Source organism: Lemur catta, chromosome 2 (assembly GCF_020740605.2).
Source record: "Lemur catta isolate mLemCat1 chromosome 2, mLemCat1.pri, whole genome shotgun sequence".
Taxonomy (NCBI): Eukaryota; Metazoa; Chordata; class Mammalia; order Primates; family Lemuridae; genus Lemur; species Lemur catta.
In genome coordinates, this window is record NC_059129.1 from 1,321,078 (window position 1) to 1,342,871 (window position 21,794).

At 52.2% G+C, this 21,794-nt stretch overlaps 2 protein-coding genes across 4 annotated transcripts in view; both read left to right on the forward strand.

Annotated features, from left to right (window-relative positions):
- The window catches only part of CRAMP1 (cramped chromatin regulator homolog 1), a 52,531-nt gene extending 47,433 nt beyond the window's left edge, over positions 1-5,098 (forward strand). For all 3 annotated transcript variants that reach the window (XM_045541101.1, XM_045541100.1, XM_045541102.1), the window contains one exon: positions 1,279-5,098. In XM_045541101.1, coding sequence (XP_045397057.1) covers positions 1,279-1,443 — 165 coding nt within the window. In that variant the 3' untranslated portion in view covers positions 1,444-5,098. The remainder of the gene's footprint in view (positions 1-1,278) is intronic.
- A 334-nt stretch (positions 5,099-5,432) lies between these two features.
- Positions 5,433-20,944, forward strand: JPT2 (Jupiter microtubule associated homolog 2). Its single transcript, XM_045541103.1, has 5 exons — positions 5,433-5,543; positions 11,360-11,508; positions 13,205-13,347; positions 17,295-17,343; positions 18,272-20,944. Exons 1-5 carry the CDS (start codon positions 5,500-5,502, stop codon positions 18,457-18,459), a joined length of 573 nt encoding a protein of 190 aa, XP_045397059.1. The 5' UTR covers positions 5,433-5,499; the 3' UTR covers positions 18,460-20,944.
- The last annotated feature ends 850 nt before the right edge of the window (positions 20,945-21,794 follow it).

A 21,794-nucleotide genomic window follows, 5' to 3' on the forward strand; every position in this document is an offset into this window, starting at 1 on the left:
CCCTGTGAGGACAGGCACTGCACAGATGTCTGAGACACCATGCCGTGGCCCTGCTGCTCAAAGAATGGGCCACAGACCAGCTGCGGAAACACCTAGAAGTCAGAAATGCAGATTCTCAGGCCCACCCCAGGGCCCCCAAATCAGAATTTGCACCCAAGACCCCTGGGTGACATGTTGCACGTGGAAGTGAGCAGCACGGAGCAAAGACATGGTCCATGTGGTGAAACTCGGTGTCCTTACTGGGTGACTGAAACCCATCTTTCCCTGCAGAAAGGGCAGGTCAGTGTTTAGCACAAGGACATTACGAGAACCCCACACGTACGGCGCGGCTGTGTCTGTAAGGTAGTCCCCAGGCGCACGCACGGCGTGGAGCACCTGCGGACTGGCCCGCGGGTGGGTGAGGGACCTGGGGAGAGGTGGAGCTGGACCCGCCCCGGTTGAGGAGGGTGGAAGCTGCTGGTGGAACACGGGCGGGAGAGTCACAGTTGCTCTACATGCTAAAACCAAATTTAACCTGTTTGGCCTTTCCCATAATATTAATAAAAAGTTTAAAATTGGGTTCATACCATAGCCCTGCTCAGTTTTCCAAAGCCCTCTTAGTCATTCATGATGCCTGCCATTGGTTATCGACATTTATCGAGGGCCTACGACATGCAAACAAAGGCCCTGTCCGCAGTACGCTTCCGCTCAGGCGCAGGCGGCGGAGGGTGAGCAGTGAAGACGGCAGGTTCCACGTGGCCGTGCGCAGGATCGAATCCTGAGGCCTTGCTGCGCACGCCTCTCCGCCCTGCACTCCGCCTCGCTCGCTCTGTTATGGCCACAGCCTCTCTCGTGCTTTTGAACAGTCAAAGCCTGTTCCCGCCTCAGGGCCTTTGCACTTGTTTCTCCCGAAAGGAACATGCTCCCCAACTTATCCTCAGGATGTACCCCGCCTCCTGCTCAGGCTTCAGTCCTTGGAGGCCCCCGACTGCCCTCCCCAGCAAACGCTGTCCCCTCGCTGCCTCTGCTCCCTCAGGCTGCTCCTCAGTCTCCACGACTGTCGCGGGAGGGGCACCACCACGCTCGCGCAGCAGTCGGCTGTGCCGGGCTCCTTGCGCAGTGTGTGTGGACGACAGGCCCTTCTGAAGTTCTCCAGAGCACACTGGGCCGCCGTCCATGGCTCGACTCCAGCAGCGGGACTCGGTGGGAGATAGCTGTCCGCTCCACAGGAAGCCACCTCCCTTGGGAGGGCCCTCCAGCCGCCAGCTGATGTGGCCCCGTGTCTCCTCTGTGCTGCAGGTCGTGGATTCCCAGCTGGTGTGCATGATGAACGAGAACAGCATCGACTACATATCTCGGTTCAACGACCTGGCCCAGGAGCTGTCCATCGCAGAGCCCGGCCGCCGGGAGGTTCTGTTTGATGCTGGTGGGGGTGGCCCCCCCGTGGGCGACCTATCCCAGTGACTGCAGCTCGGGACGGGGTATCCTGGAGGCTAAAAGGAGGACTTTCGGGGTTGGGGGTCCTCCTTTGTGGTAGCTGAAACTCTCCTCCAGCTAGAGAGGACAGATCGAGCCCAGGACCCCCAGAAGATGGTCTGAAGAAAGGCACCTCTGCACCCTACAGTGTGCCCCGTGCAGGAACCACTGGCCATGAGCTGTGTGCCCACAAGCAGAGGGCAGTGATGTCCCGGGAGACCAGGGCCAGTTCTCGGGAAGGGCGGACAGCACAAATTGCCGTGGTTTGGTGCAGTTCCTGGCCAGTCCCGGGGCCCCGTGTTAGGGTCTGCATAGCAGTGCCATTTCAGCCCGTGCTCTGCCTCAGCTGTCGTGTTGGACGTTTCAGTGGGCTTGTTTTCTGAGAAGGGAGCGTGTGCCTTGGCCTAGTTGCTGCGTGCCGGGGAGTTGCTGACTCCCCTTTCTCTGCGGGGAGCCCCCAGGCCGCTGCTGCATTCCTTCTGCCAAACCTGTGCCACCTTCGAGTTGCTCTCTCGGGAGGGTGCTAGGCAGGACTGTCAGGTGTGGCCTGGGCTCCTGCCTGGTGGTGTCACACCCCGAGAGAGCAGACGCTCAGAGGATGTCTGAGTGTCAGGGGCGGCAGCCAGTGCCAGCCCAGAAACACTCACCTCTGGTGCTCCCGCCTGGCAGCTGCCCCGCCTTCACAGGAAGGGGATGAGAACCACGTCTTAAGCAGGTGGTGTGGACTTTATGTGGTCCTGCTAAGCCGGCTGAAAATGTTTTTCTTGTGTTTTAAGAATTAGGGAGACATGGAAGAGAAAGAAGAGTCCCTGTTAGTTGGTTCCCTGCCCATGCCCCTTGGCAGGTTTCTCCCTGGTGATCTGAGATGATGTTTCTCTGCTGCGATGGCCCCTAAGCACTGATGTGACTACAGATGAGACTTTCCTGATGAGTTCTTGAGCTTCCGTGTGTTACTGTCCGGCATTTGGGACAAACTTGCCGTCGCAAAGTTTTCTCTGCTTCAGAGCCTTGTCTGCTTTCCTTAGCGCTGGTGCAGGGAGGCCTGGTGTACCTGCTCAGTCCCGTGCACCTGCCTTTGCCCGAGGCTCCCCTTTCTCTCCTCCCCTTTCTCCCCTGTTTGGGGCATGCAGGGTTCAGATGTCCAGAGGGAGTCAGAGCTCCCCAAACCCGTCCCCTTTTGGTGGTCTCCCCCCGTGAGCCCCAGGTGACCAGTGTTACAACTGCAGCTGGCCCAACATCCAGTCTTTCCCAGAGGGAGCTAACCAGGGCTCCTTTGCCTTCTCAACCTCAGGAGTTCCAAGCACACAAGTCACCGTCCAGCCATATCCAGTGTGGCCAGGAGCCACCGCTGTGCTGTTGGGCAGCTGGTGCCTGCGCCGCCATCTCCCGTCCTACTTCACCCCAACCCAGTAGCGGGGGCTGATTGGCTTTTCCAACCTATCTGAACCTACACTTTCTCTGCCCCCCACCTTTCGTGAGGCAGGCAGCAGCACTCAGGGCTGGCCCCAGCCCTCTGCACCGCTTCTCTCCCTGTCCACAGTGCAGGGAACGGTGAAAAGGGGGAAGAAAGGCCTTTGGCGTAGACGAGCAGGCAGATGCCCCCAGCCCTGCTGTCCTGCCGGCTGCTGCAGCCACCAGACCACAGACGGTCATGCACTGCAGGACGGGAAGCTTCCAGGCAGGAGCTTCCTTTTGTCTTCTCACATGTTTTTCTTGGAGCTTTTGCCTCGAAGGTGGTTTACCTTCTTCAGACTTTCAGACTTTGACACAAGATCTTAAAAAAAACAGTCCCAGAGCTTGGAGGGATGAAAAGGAACATGGTGCCACTTTATTAAGGGTTATGAGCGGCACTGTTTGGACCAGAATGTCTTTAAACTAGCTTGTGTTTCATGCTTAATATGTCAGCCTCCTGAAATTAGCATCTCACTGAGCTGAAGACGATCAGTCACTCTCGCTTGCTGGGCATCCGCCATTGCCAGGTCTGCAGTAGGCTGGACGCCAGGCTGATGTGGGGCCACTCCGAGCCTTCCCACATTCCCACAGTCTGGGCCAGAGATGCCATGTCACAGCACAGCCTTGATGCTCAGCAGTGCGCAGGGCCGACGTGTGCCGTACCAGGGACAGAGGGGCCTGAGCTGCCTGTCGGGAACACCCTGAGGCAGTGTGGTGTGTCGCTTGGCACCTTTGCCTACTGACATCCAATGGGGAAACCTTGGAGATTGGGATCTGCTTTGTAGGCTCCTGATTTACTTAACAGCACCTCCCACTTGGTTCTAGCTGTTGTCATCCAGTGGGTAGGTAACTTAGGAAGGAGAGAGGACTGACTCATCTCTCCTGGAGTAAAACTGACAGGATTCCAGAGAATTCTGCTGCTTCTCTAGCAGCTAGACCAGTATATGCATTTATTTTCCATACAAAGGGGAAATGATGTCAGTTGTAGTGGAAAAATGATTCATTCTCTTCTGGCCTTATATTTATGTACAAACATAGGCAACTGTTAACGGCTGGAATTTTCAAAAGACTCAAGCAGAGAGGCCTTCCACTTCCTGCGTCTTCCTCTGCCTTTCCAGTGGAAACAGTCTCAGTAAGAAACTGGCTTCCTTTGTGCATTTGAGCATGTTGTGATTAAGATGAGATCAGTTTCTTAGAAAAATCTTTCCCTAATCTCTCTAATGTTGTCTGGGGTCTTTCTGCTGATTCATCTTTTCTAAAGATTGAGACCAAATATCTCTGGTGACAAGGAAGTTGGTGTTCTGGCTTTGATTCTTGATTGTGAATGTACAGTGAGAGCATTCCATCCTTTAGAAGGTGCAGAGGCAAGTTGACGCTTTTATGACATTTTTTTCATCCTTCTATATCTCATAGGTGTAGAGTACTTGCTCAGGGAGTGGGAATCTTTGGGGTCATTTCCTCAGTTGCTCTGCTTGCTCTCCCGCACATCTGCAGTTTCTTAGCACCAGAATCCCGTGCTGTGCTGTTCTGTACGGTGCCATTTCGGGTGGATGTTCTCTTCAGTTTAATAGCATCTTTAACTAGATCACACCAGTGAATCTAAACTTGCTCTCCAAAGAAAGTTGTGGAATACAAGACACTGGGAGCAAGGGAGGAAGAAGACAGTTGTGTGTTCTCTTTAAGCATGGAGATCTAGCAGATGCATTGGTGAGGAAATATGGCACTTTGTCTTAAGGAAAAAAAGGAAAGATTAATTTAAGAAAAAACAAAAAGGAAAGAAACAGCAAATCCCCAAGTCATGTCTTGGAAGCACTACAGCAACCTGTGCCCTTTGTTCTGTAACAGGATAACTGGCTCTAGGAATGGTCTGGACAGCAGAAATTATTGCTGTTTCCTTTAATAATCGTTAAGCCATATCATCTAAGGTTTTCGGCTTGTTTGAGATGTGAATTTGTTTTATAGATTATAAATATACATATACAGTGTATGTATAAAGCAGAATGCTTGTCTTTCCTGATTATTTTTTGTACCATATTGTAAATTATATTATTTATTCTTTACCAATTTGGGAATAAAAGGTGTTTTGGTTATTTAATATAATAAACAAGAGCTGTTAAACTTCTGTTTAAATTTCCAGTTCAACTTGTAAATGTTTTTATTGTGCATAAATACATACTAATACTTGATCTAACCATGGTCGTTCGGTGGTCATTTGTGCCTGTGCTGAGGGCCTTGTGCCCGCAGGGGCCGGGCAGGCAGGTGCGGCCCGAGGTCGGCGGTCCCACCGCGCCCCCCACGTCCCCATTTCCGCTCCGGGCCTAGTCCTCTAGCCTGCTGTCCAATGCCAGTGCCCGAAGCTCTGAGTGACGCCTGCTCCCACCAATCGGCGGCGGGCGCGGTGCCGGCCTTTCCAAGGCTTCTATTCATTGGGTGTGGGCGCGAAGGGCGGGGGTCCTCGCGGCGATAGGCTGCGGAAGCGAGATTGGCGTCGCGGCGCCCAATGGGCGTGGGAGGGCGGGCTCGGGTACCTGCGCTGGGTCCGGCGGGAACCGCGGCGCGGCGGGCAGAGGGCGGCGCCGGGCGGCGGGCGACATGTTCCAGGGCCCTGAGAGCGAGGGCGGCCGCGCGGGCTCCGGGTGAGGCTCGGGGCGGGCGCGGGGCCGGCGATGGGGTGGCCACGTGGCGGGCGGCGGAGCGGGGCGGGCAGGGCGACCTCACAGAGGCCCGCGGGCCGCGCCTCCGCCCTTCCCTCGGCGTGCGCCGCGCGGCCCGCCGGGGCGTCCCGGGACCCCGACCGCGAGGGGCGGCCCTCACTCCCTGCACTCCGTGCGGCGGGGGCAGGGCAAGGGGGGCGCGCGGGTCTAGGGGCAAAGCTGCGGGGGGTGGCGAGTTGCGCGGCCTGCGGCCATGCGTGCCTGTGAGTGCCTGCGCCCGTGTGCATGTGTCCATGTGTGCCTGTGTGCGTGCGTGTGCATGTGTCCGTGTGTGCGTGTGCATGTGTCCGTGTGTGCCTGTGTGTGCGTGTGCGGACGTGTGCCTGTGCCCGCGCCCATATGTGCCTGTGTAGGTGTGTGCTTTGCACCTGTGTGTACGTGTGCACATGCTCATGTGTGCATGTCTGCGTGTGCCTGTGCGTGCCTGTACGTATGTGTGTGTCGGGGCAAGTCCATTTCCAGTTGGAAAGTACTAGGATGTCCTGGGAAGAAGATGACAGCCAGCAGGGCTCAAGCAAAGGGTTATCTCCTTTAGTCCTCACCACAGCCTGGGGAGGTAGGTGCTGTTCTCCCTACTTTGCTGTAGGAGGAAACAGAGTGGAAATGTGGATCTCCTGACTCAGGTCTGACACCCAGGAACACACAATGCACTTTTTTTTTTTTTAAATACCTCTAAAGTGCTTTTGGGTATTGGAAGTCACATAAATTAGGGTCGATGGAGCTGACGAGGTCTTTCGTGCCATGCGAGCAGCCAGCTTGGGTTGTAAAGTTTTGGGTCTTCAGATGCATGAGATTTTCTGTATTATGAGCCATTTCTGCAGCACAGCCTCTCTTGAAGTAAGAGAATGTGTGTGTGTGACAACTGTCAAGACAAATGCTAAGCAGAGTAAATACCAAAGACTTGTTCCCACTTGCTAGAAAACCCTTTAAATTTGGGGGAGGCCGGGCGCGGTGGCTCACGCCTGTAATCCTAGCTCTGGGAGGCCGAGGCGGGTGGATCGCTCGAGGTCAGGAGTTCGAGACCAGCCTGAGCAAGAGTGAGACCCCGTCTCTACTAAAAATAGAAAGAAATTATCTGGCCAACTAAAAATATATATACAAAAAAATTAGCCGGGCATGGTGGCTCATGCCTGTAGTCCCAGCTACTCGGGAGGCTGAGGCAGTAGGATCGCTTAAGCCCAGGAGTTTGAGGTTGCTGTGAGCTAGGCTGATGCCATGGCACTCACTCTAGCCCGGGTAACAAAAGTGAGACTCTGTCTCAAAAAAATAAATAAATAAATAAATAAATAAATAAATAAATAAATAAATAAATAAATAAATTTGGGGGAATTAGGGCAGTATTCAGGAATACTAACCAAGTAGTTAACCATGAATCTATGGAGCAGTGACTGTTAATCACTCACCTCCACATCTGTGCTGATGTGGGACCAGGAGTGTATTCTGTACTCAGAATGCACCAGGTATCTGGTGCCTGACAACCAGAGCTCCCTCCCTATGCCCGCACCAGCAGGGCAAGGGGCTGCATGCCCAGTGGTGTCTCAGTTGCGTCTATTAAGTTTGTTTACGCTGCCTGGGCTCAAGCCATCCTCCCACCTCAGCCTCCCCAGTAGCTGAGACTGCAGGCCCACCGTTAGCTGGCAGCTCAGTGGCTGAGTTTGTAATCACTGTGAGGAACACTGATGTTTTGCTGACTTTTTGAGTTCCAGAAGTTAGCTGCAGAGGTTGTGCTCTAAAGTAATATTTCACACTCCTTTGGAGGATTCATTTTTAGACAGGATGTTACAAAAAGGACAAAAATCTTCCTTATAGGATGTCGAGGCAGGCAAACCAGTTTTTTGTTTTTTTGGTTTTTTTTCCAGAGACGGGGGTCTTGCTGTGTTGCCCAGGCTGGTCTCGAATTCCTGGCCTCAAGCAGTTCTCTCGCCTCAGCCACCCAAAGTGCTAGGATTATAGGTGTGAGCCACCATACCTTGGTAAACCCGTCTTAACTGGGTGATTAAATGTAATTGGAAGCTTCTGCTTGGATTGTCAGAAGCTGTGCATTTGCTGGCCATCTTGACGGGACTGAGCAGCTAGCTAGGCTGATGCCTCGTTAAGATTTACACTTTATTTTGCCGTGAAGGGGATCAAGTGGTGGCTGTAAGTTACCCAGGCAGGTTTCCCCTCTTCAGACCCTACATCTTCTGTTTTCTTTCTGAGGGATTATCTTGTGTTGAAGGGATTTTGAACCATGAAAGCATTCTGCTAAAATTTCTATTTGTGAAGAATTTAATCTGGGTCTATTTCTCACTGGCCAGTCCCCAAAATCATTCCTGAAACGCAGGGACACGCTGTGAGGGTCGAGAGCAGTTGGTCTGCTCTGCCTCTCGGTCCACGTGAGCTGTGTGTGGGGCTTTGCTTCCTGTCACAGGCCCCTGAGTTTTTCTTGTGTGTTTTTTATATCGTCACCGAAACATATGGAAGGGATACTACCAAAGGAAAACAGAAAGCACCTCCACGTTGTGAAATTGTCCCCAAATGTCTGAGCTCGCTAGCTTTCCCCTTCTCTCCCCATACCCGTTGTCACAGTGGTGGCTGCGCGTGGCCTGGAGAAGCCACACTGTGCCATTGTTGTAGGCTCTGTTCTTGCTGAAAGGTCTATTGAGCTCTCGGTCCCATTGCTCTGAGCCCCCTTTGCGGCAGCCTAGCAGTTGGCACGGTGGCTGCCGGCTGTGAGACCTGCCGTGCCGGCCGGTGTCTTTGTGATGGATGTGGCCACCATCCGTGCCCAGGTGACCGGGCCTTTATGCACCATAATCGCTGCCAATATATTCTGTGGTACCGCTTGTTTTTTCTTCGCTTGTTTTCAAATAGAAATCCAGAAAAGTACGCAGATCTCCATCCCTTTTTTCCAAAGATGTGACTGGGAACCCGAGCTTGTTAGACTTGCTGCAGTTAGCCGAGAAGGATACGGAGAACGCCAGAGCTAGGTGATTCATAGACGGGTACGGAAGTCGGCTGGCCTTAACAAAGCGCCTGACCTAAAATCTGGTCGGCCCTTTATTCTTTTTTTTTTTTTAATTTTTTATTCTTTTTATACTATTTTTGTTCTACTTCAAGAATTACAAGGAATTTTGTTAGATGTTTTTGATTTAAGCTTGGTTAAAATGTTTTTTCTTGGCTGGGCGCAGTGGCTCACGCCTATAATCCCAGCACTTTGGGAGACTGAGGTGGGGGGATCAATTGAGGCCAGGAGTTTGAGACCAGCCTGGGCAACATAGCTAGACTCCATCTCTACAAAAATTTTTTAAAAATTAGCCAGGAGGCCGGGCGCGGTGGCTCACGCCTGTAATCCTAGCACTCTGGGAGGCCAAGGCGGGTGGATCATTTGAGCTCAGGAGTTTGAGACCAGCCTGAGCAAGAGCGAGACCCTGTCTCTACTAAAAAAATAGAAAGAAATTATATGGACAACTAAAAATATATATAGAAAAAATTAGCCGGGCATGGTGGCACATGCCTTAGTCCCAGCTATTCGGGAGGCTGAGGCAGGAGGATCACTTGAGCCCAGGAGTTTGAGGTTGCTGTGAGCTAGGCTGACGCCACGGCACTCTAGCCTGGGCAACAGAATGAGACTCTGTCTCAAAAAAAAAAAATATTCTCACACTGAACTGATCTTTTCCCTTCATCAAATCCTTAAGGAAGTGCTCACTGCTGAACAGGCAGGTTTGGCACATCCCCCTCCCCCATCCTCCCAAGCAGACAGTGCTTGTGGGTTCTGCGGTGCGCGGCCAGCAGTGGGGCTGTGTTCAGGCCGAGACGGGTGTGTCGTCAGCCCTCTGTAAAGCAGACGAGCTCTTCGCTTTCTACGGTTCAGGAGACACAAGAGCTGCGTCCCTGTGAAATCGCTGGGAGCCGGCAGCTCTCTTTCTAGCTCGTTTGAGGAAACATTTAAACGTCCTGTTCTTTCTGCTGACCTTGAGCAGTCAGCGTTTGCGCAGTGTCCGTGGAGGCCCAACCTGCAGCCATAGCCTTTGTGTGGTGTCAGCCCTGTGACTTCACAGATGGTTACCCTTGGGGGGGGTTCCCAGACCTTCTGCAGGTACCAAAGTCCACAGACAGCCAGGCCCTTCATGTAAAATGTCGTGGTGTTTGCATATAACCTATACACAAAAACGTCTGTACGTGTTCAGTACAGACCCAAACGTTTTGTTTTGTTTTGTTTTTGTCTGAGGTTGGTTGGATCTACAGATGTGGTAGCCACAGGTACAGAGGCCCAGCTGTTTTCTTCAGTGTCTGGGGCCACAGACAGTCCCCCTGCGTGGGACGCGTGAAAGCGGGGGCCACTCGCTGGTGTGAACACTCAGTTTCAGCAGGCCTCTCTCTCTCAAGTGCATTTTAAAAATCTTTCCAGGTTTTCCGAAAAAACGTGTATGAATGCAGCATTTCACCGCTCTGCGCACGTAATACACCCTGGGGGTAGAGCTTTGCAGCAATTCCTTAGTTGTTCATTTTTTGCAGTAAAAAGTGACTCAGGGTCCTGATCTTCTACCTCTTAAACTCTACTTCAGGAGCGCGTGACTCCGCTTCCCACAGACCAGAACTTGTGACCGCGCAGTGGGGACCCTGCGTTCTTCGCAGGTGTTTAGTGAAAATCGGCATTCATAGAGCGCCAGTGTGTCTGGGGTGACATCCGTGTGTCGATCTGAACAGTGGCGCTAGTAGGTGTGTTTGACCTTCGTGGTACTCCGCTTCTGTCTGGTCACACCAGACTTCAGGACCACGTAGATTCCCAGGACGCACTTGGATTAATGTTGGTGGCACTTCCCCTACAGAAATGTGAGCCATAGATGGAATGTGAGATTTTCTAGTGGCCACATTTTAAAGACTAATAAGAATCGGCAGTTAATTTTAATACATTTCATCGACCTAATGTATGCAAAACATTTCACATACGATCAGGAAAAGGACATGATGAAGGAGACACTTTGCCTTTGCCTCGAGAGATGTGCGTCTCGGTCCACACCAGCCACATCCCAGTGCCCGGTGGCCTGGGCTCCCGTGGCCGTGGCAGAGAGGGCAGGCCCAGCCCTGCGACCAGGCTTGCTCGGGGGCGAGTGCTGGCTGCCCCTCCTGGAGACCCTTAAGAGAGGTGTTAGGGCACCGTCCAGGCTCTAGATCCAGACTGCCTGTGTTTCGATCTCGGTTCTGCTATTTCCTGTGTGGCTTTTGGCAAATTGCTTGATTTCTTGTTTATCTCAGATCCATCATCTGTGACAGCGATCCCTGCCTATGGGGTGGTTGTGGGATTAAGGGAATGTAATATGCTTGGAAGGTGCTTAGAACAGTGTCTAGCACAGAGCAAGCACTTAACAAACAGAAGCAGCAGGACTGAACACATTCATTGTGTTTATGGTATGAAACACTGCCGTACAGTGATTAAAATTCATATTAAACTCTACTGAATATGGCTTGATCTGCCTGTTTTAGGGAAAGTTTAACTTTACTTACGAGCGACCATAGGGCTAATTTCAAAATACACAAATTTCTAGAGATTTTTTGGCATAAACAAGATACATAAAGAAAACTTTTAAGGAAGTCCTAAGAGCACTAAAATAAGTTTCCATGTGGCCATGTGTGAACCAGTCAGGCCAGTATTGATCGTGGTATGTGACTTTTCTGTAGACACTAGGAAAATACTCCGCCCCATGACAAGCCCCCAGGTCAGCCCCCGGTGACTTGTGTTTGCTCTGTCCTCACAGGGCCATGAAGCCTCCGGGGGGAGAACCGAGCAACCTTTCTGGAAGCCCGGAAGAAGCTGTTCCTTCAAGCAGGCCTAACAGGATGGCGTCTAATATCTTTGGACCAACTGAAGAACCTCGGAACATACCCAAGAGGACAAACCCCCCAGGTGTGGGCCTGTGTTAGCCCTTCCGTCTCCACCTACTCCATGCTCTTTTGAAGCTGTTTTCTATTTCTTTATACGGATCCTTCCAGATATTTTCTGGGACAGCTTATTGCTTGTTGTCAGAGTTCTTCCAAAATGAAAGAAAGTTCTCCTCACGATTTTCACTTTCTCTCTTGAAGGTGGCTCGGATGCTGCGTCTGCCCAGACGCGGGGTGGGTGCGGGTCCTGAGGCCGCCACGCGGGTGGTGGGACGCTGGTTCCTGCCAGGGAGCCGCTTCCACGTGTCCTGTGGGCCCCTTGCGAGTCCTGCAGTTGCGTGCAAATTATCGTGCAGTTAAACATTGTTCTCAGGGAGGGGGACTGTTTTCAGTCACATCGTCAGTGGGACTGAAACTCTGAAAGAGAAGGACTGATCTAGGACACATATGTAGAGTCCTGAGTACTCACCCCACCTTCTAGTGGTTACGGTCGGAGAGACTCTGAGAAAGGTTTCTCCTGGCTGACGGACCGTGCCGTGAGTCCACAGTGACAGCACCTGAGTGGCCTCCCCTGTCCGTGTCCACTAGGGGAAGCGTGGTTTGTTCCATCCCTGTGGGATTTGAGCGGCCACACGCGGGAGTCAGTTTGTCAGACAGATGATCAGTCGGGCAGGACCAGAGCTGGAGCTACTTCCTGCCTCGCCCCGGTTCTGGGTAAATGTAGAGGAATGAGGCAAGAGACTCAGAAGCCAGATTTTCGTTTGGTGGTGGTTTGGCTGTAGTTACAGTGGAGGAGCAAGTGGTTTCCGTTCTCATTGCGTCCTCGTCCCGGTCTCAGGGCGGGGGTGGTCCGCCGTGCCCACCCTCTGCATCGGTGGTGGCAGAACAGCACGTGGCCTGCGAGGTAGAGTCGGATCCGAGGCAGGTCCAGGTGTGCGAGCCAGTTCCTTCGGGCCTAGCTCGGCAGAGTGCGTGCCGGGCTGTCCTGGGAGTGCACCGGGGCCGTGACGCGAGGGTGCCCACCTCCCTTCAGCACAACGCGCTGTGGCAAGTAGGTGCTGGGTGCTTGTTCAGAGACGAGCAGCTGGTACCTTGGCAGCCATCCTTTTGCTTAGTGCGCGCACTTATGTTTTACACCCAGGCCTTAGTTACCTACTGTAAGAAGTGACACCTCAGGTGCACACTTTCATTATGGCTTGTCAAGTCACTTAGAGTTGGCAGCAGAGATGTTACCTGTCTTTAACTGGCTGACACATCTAGTTGTCACCAGCAGTTACAGCCAGAATGGGGTCAGAAGAATGACAAGTAAATACCAGGTTCCAGGTTTCCCTGGAGTAGGGCGTGCTATTAGAGTCAGAGCTGTCTGTGTGACCTAGACATGTGGCTGTTTGCTTTTAACCTGCTAAAGAAGTGTTCGTGGGTTTAGTGAAGAAGATGCTTCAACGGGAAAGCCTGGTTAGGAAATTCTAGCGGGGGAAGTGCTGTTTTATGCCGCCTTCCCTCTAGCGCCAGTCCAGCTCAGCTCTGTTCTAGACTCTAGCAGGCCCCAGGTGAAGGGCAGGGTTTGACGGGGGCCATTAGGAGTTAGCGTCTGATTTTCCTGCCCTGTTGGCCTGGAACCCAAGGCCGGCACTAGGGTGCCACTGTGAGAGGTGACGAATGTGGTGGGTGGGATCAGACAGGTGTCCCAAGCGCTCAGTGTGCTGTGATTGTTTCTGCAGGTGGGAAGGGAAGTGGCATCTTCGACGAATCGACTCCGGTGCAGACTCGGCAGCACCTGAACCCCCCTGGTGGGAAGACCAGCGACATTTTTGGCTCCCCAATCACTGCCGCTTCCCGTGTGGCACACCCAAACAAACCCAAGGTAGGGACTACACTCAGGGAGCAGACATGGGAGAGAAACAAGTCAGCCAAGTCTCTCTAAAGAGGCTCTGAGCCAGGTGTGGCATGTTGGTCGGAAGGGACAGGTGGATGACGTTGCTTTTCCTGGGTGCAGTCATTAGTCACTGAGTTTGGAACCTCTCCTGAGTCACCCAGAAACAGCCAGCCCAGTGCTGACAGAAGCCCCAGGGGAGGCAGTTCTGCACTCAGGCTGTGGCTGCTGCCGGGGAGAGTTACACGACTGAACGTTTGCGCGGAGTCCGACCCTCACGAACTTTTCCCTATTCTTATTTCATTTTGGAAGAGAAAAATGATGGTTGTTTTTTTTTTTTTTTTTTTCCCGTTTGTTGGGTTTTTGGGGGGCTTTTTGTTTTTTGGGTTTTTTTTTGAGACAAGGTCTTGCTCTGTCGCCCAGGCTGGAGTGCAGTGGTGCGATCATAGCTCACCGCATCCTTGAACTCCTGGGCTCAAGTGATCCTCCTGCCTCGGCCTCCCAAGTGCTGGGATCACAGGCTGAGCCCCCGCACCCTGCCAGTGATGGCTTGTGGTGGGCGTTGCCCCACACGGGGGCAAAGCCCTCGTGCTCGTTATCTGTGCAGGTTCGTGGTGCCTGGCTAATGTGTAGCTGGCACCTCTGAACCAGTAAAGCCACCCTCAGAATGACACCAGCAGAGTCTCTGTGCTCACGACACTGACTCCGAACCACTGGGAAGTAGAATGGCTGAGCACGTGGCTTTGGATGTGGCTTTAGGGAGCACTGCTTAGATCCGTGGCCTCAGGGCCGAAGGGAGGGCTTGACCAAGGCCAGGCCTGTCTTCCCTGAGGACCAGAGCCTGCACCACTGCTGCCCAGATGTTTGTTAGCCGAGTGGTGGCAGAACATCTCTGGGCTTTGCTGCATCCGGACTCATAATAAGAGGCCAGGATCTTTATTAACACAATTATTAGCAATATTTTCAACTTATTTATTTGCCTTTCCACCTTTATTGTGGTCAGAAGGTACAGTCTCCTTCCCTAAAACAGAAAATTCTTAACCACTTCTGGAGTTGCTGATGCCTAGAAAATTGCTGAACTTTTGTTGGTTGACACGCCAGAAGGTGGCCCGTTGCAGAGTTGAAACGGAAACTTGAAAAGAACCAAGACAAGGAGAGAACAGGGGTCGATGCGGGAGCAGCACCCAGTCTGGGTTGTCCCACGACCCTGCCGTGCAGGAGCCTCTGCAGTGAGGTCTCTTTCCAGTCTAGTCTCCTGGAGACCAGGTCTGAGCCTCTACGGTGTTACTAGACCATTATGTTTGAGTTGTTTTAAGAGAGCATTTGTTTGAAAAGTATCTTGAGGGGCTCCGCTACAAGCTGAACCTTGGCTAGACCAGAAATGGGCTGAAAGTCAGCAATTCCTCACTAAGAGAGGGGCTCAGATCAGCCGAACACAAGGGTAAGAAGCCTCCTGCGGTGACTCCCACGTTCCAGCGAACGCGGATTGGGCAGAGACAACTGGCGTAGAACAAGCAGAGACAGAATAGAGCTTCCCTTGATTTTTAACAAACATAAAGGTTTTTCTGATCCAGGACCACTGGGCATCCCCAGAATCACTGGAGAAGTGGCCAGTTCCGGGTCAAGGTCAGGCAAGGTGAACCTGGAGCCTCTTGCAATACCAGAAAGCCAGAAGCCCCACAGGCTGCAGGGGTGTTCCAGGACTCCTACCAGTGCGTGAAGAGGGACCACGGGCTGTTGGGTCCTTAACAAGTACAGTAATTGCAGTGGTTTGGAATTCATGGGCTCATAATGGCACTAAAAATCATCTGATCTGTGACCTTTAGAGAATGCCACAGGACCCATTCGTGCAGCTGGGGGAGGACAAAATAGAGCTCTTAGCTAGCATTTCCTGCGTGAACCGCACGGCAGGATAGCAGCTGTTAAGGGAAGGTTCCCTTTCGTAAAAGTACTCCTGGCGGTAAATGAAGACACAATGACGGAATTAGAATATCGCCATTTTGCAAACTTGTAATAAAACTGTGGATCTAGACAATGGTCATCAGTGGCTGTTACATCCCAAAATGCTACAGGCCTGGTAATGAGTCCCTCAAGGACCACCTTTGACATCACCTGGTCAGAAAAATCAAACCTAGATCAAAAAATCAAACCTAGACCAAACCCCACGTTAGCACCACAGGGTGCACTCAGAGTAATGCAAAGTGCAGGAATTGCAGGACAGACCGTGGGGCCGTCCTGGAGATTAAGGAGAGACTTACTGTAGTCCCTTCCCTACCAAGGTCTCAAGAATTTTTTTCAAAACTGGAAAAACCCATCCTAAAATTCATATGGAATCTCAAGGGACCGCAAATAACCAAAACAATCTTGAGAAAGAAAACGTTGGAGGCTCATATTTCCCAATTTCAAATCTCACACAAAGCAAATTAAAACAACATGGTACTGGCATAAGGACAGACATACAGATTGGTAGACAGAATTGAGAACTGAGAAATAAACCCTCCCAATCATATCTCTTTGTTCAGGTGATTTTTCCGCAAGGGTGCCGGGGTCATCCAGTGGGAACAGCGGTCTCTTAGTGAATGGTGCAGGGAAGGTTGCGTGTGCACGTGCAGGAAAATGAATGTTGGACCCTTACCTAACACCAGGTATAAGGATGAACTCAAAATGGACCGAAAGCCTAAAGTTAAGAGCTAAAACTATAAAATTCTTAGGAGAAAATATAGAGACAAATCATCATGATCTTGTCTTTGGCAATGGAGTTTCAGATAAGACACCAAAAACACAGGCAACAAAATTAAAAATAGATAAATTGGACTTCATTCATATTAAAAACTGTGCCTCAAAGGACACTACTAAGTGAAACGCCGGGTGTGGTGGCTCATGCCTGCAATCCAAGCACTCTGGGAGGCCGAGGCAGGAGGATCCCTTGAGCCCAGGAGCTCGAGGCTGCAGTGAGCTGTGGTCACACCACCGTTCTCCAGCCTGGGCGACAGAGTGAGACCCCATCTCTTAAAAAAAAAAAAACAACCAGAAAAACCATGGTGAGATACCACTTCACACCTAGCAGAATGGCAGTGGTACAAAAACGGAAAATAACAAGTGCTGACAAGGATGTAGAGAAATTGGAGCCCTCCTAGGTTGCTGTCGGGGGCGTAAAATCGCACAGCTGCTGTGGAGAACAGTTGGGCATTAGCCCTAGAGTTACCCTATGATCTAGCAATGCCACCCTTAAGTATGCACCCAAAGGTTTTAAGAGGAGGATTGAAACAGATACTTGCACACCTATTTTCGTAGCAAAATATTCATAAGAGCCCAAGGTAGAAACAACCCAAGTGTCCGCCAGCGGATGGATGGGTGCCAGCGGGTGGGCTGGCCGTGCGCTGGAATATTACTCGGCCGTAAAGAGGAGTGAAGCACCGACTACGGCATGGACCGACCTTGGAAACACTGCCGATGTTTAAAATTGGGCCTTGACATCATTAATATTTGCAGTTTTGAGAATTCTTTTTAAAGGACATTTTTAAGAGCCACATCTTGAACCATCTAGGGATAAATGAGATATCTGGGATTTGCTTCACAATAACCCTGTAGAAAGATTAGGGGTCCCGAAGTTGGGAGAACAGTGTGGCCAAGACAAGAGTGGGCATGAGTTGGTGTCACTGTGCCTGTGCAGAGGGTCACATGGAGTTCACGGTATTTCTCTCTCTACTCCGTTTATGGTTAAAATTGTCCATAGTAAGAACATTTTTTAAAAGCTAAAAAGTTGGCCAGGTGTGTTGGCACACAGGCATGATCCCAGCTGGGGCGACAGAGCGAGATCCTGTCTCTAAAAAATCTCAAAAGTTACAGTCGTTCACATCCTGGTTTTCACTGTCCCTTTGAATGAGGGTGGAAAGGTTGCGATCCGACTGCTGACCTGCTGGTTTGCCTCGTTGCAGGATCACGTTTTCTTACGTGAAGGAGAAGAACCAACATTGGACCTTAAAGGTGAGCTTTGGTTTCCTGCCCCTTCTTCCTGAGTGGCCTCATTCTGGAGGCTGCTGCTACGTCCCCGAGAATGGGAGGCAGCGTTTGCCTGCTCCTCCCAGGGCAGCTGCCACGCTCGCTGCTGAGAGGATCTGGGGTTTGAAGCAGCTTGGGGGACGGGGGAGAAGATTTCCTTTCCTTGCTGCTTGTGAGCCCAGGCCTGAGACCAAGGTGGAGTCCTCCTGGCACCCAATCTGTGCAGTGACGGGCAGGGAGCCCGCACCCTCTGTGAACTCGTGGCCCATGGTGGAGCTGGCAGAAGTAATCGAGGAGAGGGCACACGGGACAGCTGGGAAGTGGAAAGGAGGGACGCAGGGCGGGTGGGGGCGGGACATGGCATCTCCGTGGTCGGTCGCCCAGGAGCCGCTCTGTGGTCGGGCTGGAGGTCAGGTCAGCTGCCACTGAGGTTCTCCAAGCTGACTCTGGCAGCGATTCCTGCCTGTGGGTCACCATCTCCCTAAACTGACGACCAAGACACGTGGGAGCTCGTTCTTCCTCCAGAAAGGCCAGAGCAGTGTGACAGGAAGCCTGGCCTCCGCCCTGCTGAGACGCCCTCTCTCCTGTCCACGCTCACTGGGGAGTTTGCTTTGTATACTTGAGGTGGAAGAAATGGGAGTGGAGTCTAACGAATATAAAGAAACAACTGACTAACTTAGGAAGAAGCCAAGGCGTGTTCGTAGTAGCTGGCCCCAGTGTTACGCTCACGGCAAGAGCTGCGCCTGCTAAGCGCCGCCAGCTGGCCGGGCGCAGGGTGGAAAGCCTGGCTTCTCTCCTTCCCGGTAACAGTATGAATTCCTTGCAAGTCGCTCTGTGACCCTTTATTCTCGCGCACGCCTGGCAGGGGGACAGGTTGCTTCTAACACGGTGGTGTCCTCGCTTGGTCCCACAGCTGTGATGAGCGTCCCACCCGGAGCAGAGGCGGGCGAGAGAGGCAGCGCCAGGGAAGCCAGCCACGCCGCGGAGCATGGGCCCACGGCCAAGGTGGACAGCCATGAGCCCAGGCTGGGGCCGCGGCCTCGCTCGCACAACAAAGTCCTGAACCCACCAGGAGGCAAATCCAGCATTTCCTTCTACTGAAACCATTACCGCCTGACCATAGCCAGACAGGAGAGTCGGAGTAGCAAATACTGTCGTTTCCTTTAGCCCAAGCGAGCTGGGGGGGAGAGGGTGAGTCGTGTGTGGGAGGCTGGCGGCTCGGGGTCCCCGCTGACGCCACGAGAGCCGCCCGGAGGACCCTGCCTTCCAGACTGTGGGAGACGTGTCCCCACAGGGATACAGTGCGATCCCCCTGGTTTTCACTCCTTCCTGGTTCCAGACGCGAGAGGGACCCTGCGGTGGCCCAGGGTGGGGAGGTGGTGCAGGGCCGCGGAAGGCTCGGTGAAGCCAGGCGTCCTGTGCCAGCCGATGGGACACCCGGGAAGGACGGGAAGGAAGCAACAGCCCGTCCTCTGGGGGGGGGGCAGTGCAAACCGCGTAGACACTGACAAGGCGCTGGGAGGGCATCCGGACGACCCCCTCGGATCCTGATGCCAGTTGCCCCCCACCACGCTCCCCACCCCAGACCCCTGCCGAGCCCAGCATCTCCTGTCCATTTTATCCCCACTGTATTTTTTTTTTTTTTGCAGACTTTTCTTAAAGTATTTTGATTGCTTCTCCTTAGCAGCTTTCAGAAGAACCAAAAAGTTGTCCTCAGTCTTCTGCTTTGTGGAAGGTTTTAGGCCCTAATCCTCCGAGTTGCCCATTTCCGCCGCCCAGAGCCCCAGCCCGGCTCACGCAGGGATCCGCCCTTCTCTCGCAAGGGCCGGCCGTGGCCCTTCTCCTGCCAGTTTTGCTTGTGAATTGTTCCTTTTCTTCTCCCATCAGCCTTAAGTCCAGGCCTTTGTTCTTCTCCCGGGACGTGGACAGTTCCCTCACAAGCCACGGTTCTCCCGTAAGTGCGCCCCACTGACCTTGGCAGGACTTGGAAACTGCTCACACGTGTCTGAGTAAGGGGCTTATGTAACTTCTCCCATGTCTTGCTTTATTCGAGCAATTGGTTGGTGGGAAGAATCGATGCTTGAGAACCTTGGATTCTTTAATACCCGAAAAGCTATTTTTAAACGCCAGCTTTACAGAAATGACTATTGATTCTGGTCTGTTCCTGACACCTTTCCAGAAAAAAGTCACTTGCTCAGGTACACCAAAGAGGAACAAAAACTGCTTAGACCACCCTCTGTAAAGCTTTGCAGAACCTCTGGACCATGGTCACAATCGTCTGGAAGAGATTGGAGACCTGAGGCCAGGAGGTGAGGTGGTTTAGCAGCAGTCACGGCTGTTCAGTCCCCTGACACTTGCCAGCGAGGACAGTGGGCTGGCAGGAGCGGTGCTGCTCCTCTGTCAGGCAGAAGTCCCTCCCGTTCACCCCGAAAGGGCTGCGGTTTGTGCCCTGCTTCCCTTGGGCGGGTGTCTGTCTGCAGAGAAGAACGTCTGGGTGGTGGTCGCTGTTGCTCTGAGTGCCTACAAAGCTAACGCCTGGTGCTAGAAACATCATCATGATTAAAATTTCTTAATAGAAAAGCAACAACTGTTAGTCAGGCTCATGCCGGCTACCTGCTTCAGTGCCTGCAGGAACTGCCTGTCGAGCCCACTTCCTGTGTGGCACGTGGGGGCATCTGCACGAGGCTTTGTCAACCAAAGACAGTCCCCCCCCCCCTTCGACTGCCCTGCAGACTCTGGAGCCAAGAAGCAGTCATTCCACGCGACTCTGTCGCACTTCAAATGGTTTGTGGTTCAGTCACTTACAAGAGAGTGATTAGGAATTCAGAGCGTTTTCTTTCCCGTTTAAAAGTCATAAATGGTAGTAAACTTTTTAAGCCCAAACACACTAATTTGTTTTACTTAAAAGGAAATAGTCTAATGGTAGAAATGAACGACCACTTACAACTCTTTGTAATGAGAGAACGGTTTGTGAGTCCGCGGTGGGCTGCCACGAAGAGACCCGACGTTACCCTGCTGGCCCCTGCCTGTCTCCCTCATGCCCTGCGGGGAGCTCTAACTCTAGTTCTGCCCACTGGCGGGCACTTCGGGTGGGGAAGGGAGAAGCCAGGGATGAGAACAAACATCTTGGGGAGCGAGGAAACCGTGAACCAGAGCAGGCCCCTGGGCAGCCATGACAGAAGTCACCTCACTCTTTTCCCATCTTTCCTGCCTTTGCTGAGGCTGCGGGGCTGGGCTGAGTCCTGGGCAGGCTGGTCACGGGAGAAGGCCGTCACTGCACACGTGAGCCCCACCATGGTTGCCATTTGCATGTGGAAGGTGTTCTATACCTTGGGGACTGACTGTACTTGGAAGATTAAAAAAAATAGCATCCTGGTTTCAACCTCTAAGCTGCATTGAGAAATTACTACTCTGTATTTTGATTAAGCCTTAAAACTTTTAAGTGCATTTGGTGCCAACGTTTTTCTAGCGCTGTATCTAAACAAACCTATACTCATATCTTAATGTAATTTTGATAGGAACATTTTTGTTATTTTTACAAGGCAGAATTGGGTATAACAGTTGAATTAAACTTAGCAATCACGTACTCAAAGTCTTTGCCTGTTTTGTGTGTGCGTGTTTGTTCCTCGGTTCATTCTGCAAACTAAATGCTGGAACTCTGCCCTTTTCCCTGCTTTTCATTGGTGAAGGGGTTTGCCTTCTTTGGGGGGGGGTGTGTTTTGTTTTTTCATTTAGCTAAAGGATGCCCAAATTAATCTTCTCAAAGCTTTGAGTAGAATGAGTAAGGAATATGTTTTCAGTTTCTATCCACTAAATGTAATGATTATTTTTTCTCATACACCATTTGTCCTAAAGGTGTTTTTAAGATGTTTAACCCACCTCTGACTTTTTGAAACTAGTGACAGTCCTTGTAGTGAGCGGGTAAGGTGACTGAGAGCTCGTCAGATCCAAGTCCTGTCTCTGCTCCCTGTGCACTGGCTATTTTTATATGTTCCTCAGACAAACTTCATATCCTTGTGTGCATCACATGATTCAGGGTGATGAAACTTCTCAGGTTACCTGCCTGCAGGGCCCCCCTCTGGGAGGCTCCACACCATTCTGCCTGCTGGATCGAGGCTTCAGATGAAGGAAACCAACATGGGTTACCTGAAACGCCATCTTTACTGTTCCACACGTGTGTTCTGAGTGCACAGCACGTTCCGGGGGCGGGGCTGGGCACCGACAGTGCTGCGCGAGCTGCAGGCAAGCTCTGAGATCTCGGACAGTCGCAACTCATCTGTCCCCAGAGGCCAGGCAGTGGCCAGGTCTGGAAGGACCACAGAGGCTCCACCTGTGTTAGCATGAAGGGGTGAAGAGCAAACCTCAAAGTCCCCCTTCAAGGCCCATGCCACGTGTAGAAATACACTGGCTTCTTTGACGTCGTGTGCCTTGCTGTT